The sequence below is a fragment of the Suncus etruscus genome, chromosome 7 (assembly GCF_024139225.1).
Source record: "Suncus etruscus isolate mSunEtr1 chromosome 7, mSunEtr1.pri.cur, whole genome shotgun sequence".
In the NCBI taxonomy this organism is placed as follows: Eukaryota; Metazoa; Chordata; class Mammalia; order Eulipotyphla; family Soricidae; genus Suncus; species Suncus etruscus.
The window spans coordinates 9,672,368-9,678,377 of record NC_064854.1 but is presented as its reverse complement, the minus strand read 5'-3'; the positions used below and the strand labels follow the sequence as shown (position 1 = coordinate 9,678,377).

The following is a 6,010-nucleotide window of genomic DNA, read 5'->3' as shown; positions in this document are numbered from 1 at the left end:
GGTTCGTTGGTTGGTTTTGGGGATCACACCCGGCAGCGCTCAGAGATTACTCCAGGCTCTGCACTCAGAAATCATTCCTGGCATGCACGGAGGACCAAATGGGATACCGGGATTCGAACCACTGTCAGTCCTGAATTATCTGCATGCAAGGCAAACACCTTACCGATGTGCTATCTCTCCAGCCTCACACCCAGGGTTCTTTTTTATTTTGGGGGGGGGTCACACCCGGCAGCACTCAGGGGTTACTCCTGGCTATAGGCTCAGAAATTGTCCCTGGCAGGCTCGGGGGACCATATGAATGCCGGGATTTGAACCGTCCTTCTGCATGCAAGACAAACACCCTGCCTCCATGCTATCTCTCCGGCCCCACAAGCAGGGTTCTTAAGGGTTACTCCTGTTACTCCAGCTCTGCGCTCAAAAATCAGGCCTCGAAGGCCGGAGGACATATGAGATGCCGAGGATTGAACATGGGTTGGCCTCGTGTGAAGCAAATGCCCTCCTGGCTGTGCTATTGCTCCTCCCCCATTTGTTTTTGGGGGGTGGACACCCAGCCATGCTCCTGATTCTGTGCTCAGGAATTATTTCTGATGGTGCTCTGGACACCTTATGGAATGCCAGAAATGGAACACAGGTCAGTCATGCTCATAGCAAATGCCTTCCCTACTGTGCTATTGCTCCGTCTCCCTCCTATGTGTCTTTTTATTGGTTGGGGTATCGGTAAAACCAAGTGGCCACTGTATGCCTTCTGACCCCACTCTCCTTGCCTGGCCAGACATTGAGCTCTTGCCCCTCGTTTCCTTAAGCCAACCACTAGCCAGGACTGAGCCACCCTACAGATGAGGAGAATGAGGTCAGAATGTCTCTCTGGCATGGAGGAGCAGTGCAGCAGCCTCTGGAACTCAGAGTTTGCCTGACATCTCCAGGTTCAGACTTGCAAGGGGCAGGTATCCGGTGCCTCCAAAGTCAACCCTGTGGATTCCCGTGTGGAAAAGCAGATCTTGCAGCAGCATTTGTCTTCTCAAGCATCTTCTTCACCCTGTGTTCATTCCCTGGCCCCAGAGCATCAGCACTATGCCCGCCCCTGTCGCTATTAATGTGCCTGGTTTACCGGCCTCCTTTCAGTATTTCCAGAATTTTTTTGCTCCTCCTTATAGCCCTGAGATGGCCCCTCACCCCTGTGTCCTACAATTGAGGGCAGGTGAGAAGGACATGGGCCAGCCTTCCCCAGAGGATGACACAGCAGCACAGCCCTGGGCAGGTCGAGCATTTACTCCTGGCTGCTATCAGCCTGTCTACTCTAGCACCTCATACACCCCAACGCCCCTCTTTCCTGGAGCCTGCCTCTAACCAGGCCCCCTCCATAAAGGCCACCTTCTAGGTCCCACACCACCCATCCAAAGTGATCAAAGCCATAAACGGAGTTAGGTTCATCTTTGGGTCCCCGAACCTGAGCAGTGGAAAGAAGTCAGGAGAGGGCTGGAGTGATAGCACAGTGGTAAGACATTTGCCTTGCACGTGGCCGACCTGAACAGACCCACGTTCAATACCCGGCATCCCATATGGTCCCCCGAGCCTGCCAGGAGTGACGTCTGAGTGCAGAGCCAGGAGAAAGAAACCCCTGAGCGCCACCAGGTATGCCCCACCCACCCCCCCAAAAAAAGTCAGGAGACTTGCAGAAGGGGCTCAACAGATTTCTGGCCCCAGCTCCGGGCATCAAGGTCGGGATTCTCCAGGCTGGGCCAGGTTTACTGCTTCAGGGAACAGGGAGGGGGATAGCCTCAAGGAAGGCTCGAGCCTGCCAGCTGTTGGCAGAGGGTGGCTGCCATCTACAGCTTCCAGGGCAGCTGGAAGTCAGAGGGCTCCAGCGGGCTGCAGTGAGTTGCCTCTAGATTCTTGAGGTGCTGGCGTGCCAGGAAGAGCGCGAGCTGGCGGCGTCTGCGGGAACTGAGGCCCTGGCCCACCTGCCAGGGGAAGGGGAGCCCGTGGGGGCCCCAGTCCTCTTCACCCAGCTCTTTCTCGCGGCGCTCTCGGTAGGCGCGCATCACTTCTAGGCACCACTCGTCGTCCAGGCGGTGTCGCGCGTAAAAGGCGGCCTCCTGGGCAGGGCTGCTTAGGTGCAGCCAGCGTGTCACCATGTCCAGGCCCTCGCGCACCATCACGGCCGGGTAACGGTGCTGCAGGAGGCGCAGGAGCAGCTCGTTGCCACGGTTGCTTTGCACGTCGCCGGCCTGCAGAGGGCAGGACGATTGCACAGCGGTGACCACTTCGTCCTTGGTGCGTCGCAGCAGCAGCACTGGCCCCGGGTACAAGCACAGCTGCTCGGCCACGTTGAGGTTGAAGTGCTCGCGCACGGTGCGTACCACCAGCCCCTTCCAGCTCTGCGGCATGACCTTGAGTGCCAAGGCCACCAGGTCGTCGAAGGTGGCATCGAGTATCAGCGCACCCAGCTCCGGGTAGGTCATGGCCGCCCAGGTGGCCGTGAAGCCACCGATGGACCAGCCATAGAGCACCACTTGTGCAGGTGGAAAGCGCAAACGGTGCAACGCGAACTTGACCACCACGTCCATGGCGTTGGCATCATGCTGGGGGAAAGGTTCTCCGGTGCTGGCCCCAAAACCTGGATGGTTCCAACCCAGCACCGAGTAGCCAGCCTCCAGCGGTGCCCCCAAACAGCCCATCTCATAGAAGCCCGCGTTACCCTCGCAGCAGATGACCAAGAGCTGGCCTTGCCCCTGGCTGCCTGGATCTTGGCGGCGATCCATGAACATGGTGTCAATCTCGTTGCCATCACAGGCCACCAGCTTGGCACGCCGGCCCCCATAGCGCACCACCAGGCGCTCCTGGCCCTGCTGCAGCAGCGGCAGCAGTGCGCGTGTCATCAGGAACACGGAGCCTGGATACACGAGCCAACGGCCCAGTGAGTGGGCCAGCACATAGCTGATCAGCTGAACGGGCAGCTCGCGGATCTGCTGCAGCAGGCATTGCGCCTGGCTACGTGTGCCCCGTGGGCTCGGGCCTGTTGTGTCCTTGCCTAGAGCTGCCCCACGCAGGAGCCAAACACCGGCTGCAGCCGCTGCACAGGTCAGCGCCCCATGGCTGCTGCTGCCCCCGGCTGCACACACATCATCCCAGCGGAAGTCCACCGGCCAGCCACGGAAGGTGTCTGTGTAGTTGGCTGTCAGGTAGAGCTTGAAAACCTGCACCAGTGCTTTCACGAAGCAGATGACGCACATCACACAGGGGCCCCAGGGCCACTCGAGGCCACCCACAGAGGTGGGATGCCCCGCAGCCAGCCCAGGGTTGGCACCCTGCCACTGCGTCAGGGGCACACCAGATCCCACTACCTGGGGTCAGGTCACTCCCTGTGCTAGTCCATGTGGCCTTTGTGACCTGGCTCAAGAGACCTTGGGTGGCTTTATGAGTCACTGCTGTTGCCTGTTGGATCCACCCTGGGCAGATTACACATGCACCCACTGTGGGGTAGAAAGACCCTCAGGTGGGCTCCAGAGCTGCTGGGATCAGGGTACATTAATCACCACTGCTAGGGGCCGGAGAGATAGCACAGCAGTAGAGCATTTGCCTTGCATGCAGCTGACCCAGGACAGACAGCGGTTCGAATCCCAGCATCTCATATGGGCCCCGAGCTTGCCCAGGAGTGATTTCTGAGCACAGAGCCAGGAGTGACCCCTGGTGTCACTCACCACCGGGTGTAACTCACACACACACACACACACACACACACACACACACACACACAAATCACTACTGCTATTGGTCACCTACATCCTCCTTCCAGAGGAGAGGGGGGGGGAAAGGGGGAAAGGGGAGCAGACTGGAAAGCCCCAGCCTGGGGTGGACCCGCTGGCGTTGACCTTTTCCAGGTGGGTTCCCCATTCCATCACCCATGGCAGCAGCTTCCTTCCCTCAAACCCCACAGCCTGCCCAGACTCCTTCTTCCTGTTTCCTGGGGAGGCCCCTGGACTAGAGCCTGGGGAGGAGGGTAGCGGTGGAGTAGAGGGGAGAGGTGGAGGAGGGGACATCAGCCAAAGCCGCCAAAGAGCGCAAGGGAGACCCTGCTGTTGGGATCTGACCACCCCCCACCCCCGACCCAAAACTTGCTGGAACCTTCTAGTCCTGGTGGTCTTTTTTTTTTTTTTTTTTGAAAATTTTATTTAGTTATTGATTGGCTGATGGATTGGTTGGTTCTTGGGCCACACCCAGCAGTTCTTAGGGGTTACTGCTGGCTCTGCACTCAGAAATCGCCCCTGGCAAGCTGGGGGACCATATGGGATGCTGGGAATCGAACCGGGTCCCTCCTGGGTAGACTGCATGCAAGGCAAATGCCCTACCACTGTGCTATCTCTCCGGACCCCTGGTGGTCTTGAGTGCTTCCACTGCCCTTCTTTGTATGGGGGTTTCTGGGCCATCCCTAATGGTACTTAGGCCTGACTCCTAGTTGCATTCAGAGGTCACTCATGGCAGAACTTCTGGAATGCTGGGAATTAAACCTGGGTTAGCCAGTGCAAGGCAAACACCTCTAACCCTAACCTCTCATTTCTGCCCTTTTTTAGGGCAGGAGGCATTGGGTTGGTTTTCTAGGTAAAATGAAGATGGCACAAACTCCAATCACAGATAAAGTCTTCCTAAACAGGAGTGCTCTCCCTGGCTACAGCATGGAGCATCCCTAAAACCTGTCCAATCCCTGAACCTAAGCTGGGAGGACCAGCTAGTTCTGTGATGCTGAGTCTAGCCACTGTGCACCCACTCCCCTCCCTGCTAGCCCAGCTCCACCTGGGCTGGCCATGCCTGATCTGCAGAGGGCAGTGGAAGGGTGGACAGAGCTGACCAGGTACAGTCTGAGCTGACCAGGGATGTGCATACCAAGCACCTCTGTCAAAATGTCAGTCATCCCAACTGCCGCCAGCAGGCATCCTAAGGAAGCTTCAGGCTGTTGCTGTGCCCCCCTTTCTGTCTGTGCAGAAGCAGGTCAGGTTCTAGGGGGAGCTGCAGGATGAGAGGAACGGGGTGAGCCCCTGGGACAGGAGTGGGCCCCTCCCACTGCCTCTGCTCCACAAGAGCCCCAGACCAGCCGCAGCAGCAGTGACCTCTTTGTCTGCTGGCCTGGCTGCGGGGTGGAGGAGAAGAGAGGAGGAAGGCCCAGCCCTCCATGACCCTGAAAGGCTCTGAACCCCACCCTGGAGCCTACCAGGCTTTGTAACCTCTGCCCTAGGCCCCTGGGATCCCCTCCCCCAGGCTGCCCTTCCAGTTGCTGGCCGGAGAGCAGTGATTTACTCCCTTTCGGTGACAGAGGCAGGATCTGGGCGTGGGGGGGGGGAGGGTGCACCCATGCCTCTGCTCAGGAAGTGGGGTGCAAGGAAGAAGGGGGTGGCTTGGAGCCTGGGGACAGGAGGGGACACTTCCTGATGGATGTGGGGTCAGAGAAAGGGCGGAGATGCCTGCACAGCTGCTGAACATCTGGGAGCTGAGAATCCCCAGCTCAGCTTCCTCAGGACGGCAGGGCAGGGGGGGCATACCCTCCTTCCTGTCTCCCCACTGGGAAACTCAGGGCTCTGTGGACCACAGGGTTGGGGGCCCTGAGATATCCAGGGAGTGAATCATCCCTCAGGGCCCCTGGTTTTGGAACTGGCTTTGTCCTGAGCTTGGCCATATGTGTGTGTGTGTGGTGGGGGGGCAGGTGGTTCTCAGAGATCCCAGCCCCCAAGGTCTCTATCCCCTGCTCAAATTGTCCCCTAGTGAAGGAAGGAGTGAGGCTGGCAGGCATGGACGAAGCTATGAGTGTTGCTGAGCCCACTCAAAGATGCATGTGAACTGAAAGGGCCCCGTAAGAGCGTCTGCTCCCACCTTTCCCCAAGAGGCTGGGACCCCAGAAATGAGCCCTGGGGTAGATAGAGAAAAGCCTGGGGTCCTGTAGGACCTCTCCTGACTTGTGCAGGGTGCAATGGGGCACTTCTCACCAGGGCTACGCACCCCACCTGCCCCTCCTGGGCTG

General features: G+C 58.6%; 1 protein-coding gene across 1 annotated transcript; it reads right to left on the bottom strand.

The window, feature by feature from the left end:
• Positions 1-1,826: 1,826 nt before the first annotated feature.
• On the bottom strand, positions 1,827-3,233 carry ABHD16B (abhydrolase domain containing 16B). The gene has a single exon (XM_049777490.1). It carries the CDS (start codon positions 3,231-3,233, stop codon positions 1,827-1,829), a length of 1,407 nt encoding a protein of 468 aa, XP_049633447.1.
• Between the last annotated feature and the right edge of the window lie 2,777 nt (positions 3,234-6,010).

Excerpts from the sequence above, each read along its gene's own strand:
- ABHD16B (XM_049777490.1), bottom strand. The coding sequence starts at position 3,233 with ATGTGCGTCATCTGCTTCGTGAAAGCACTGGTGCAGGTTTTCAAGCTC.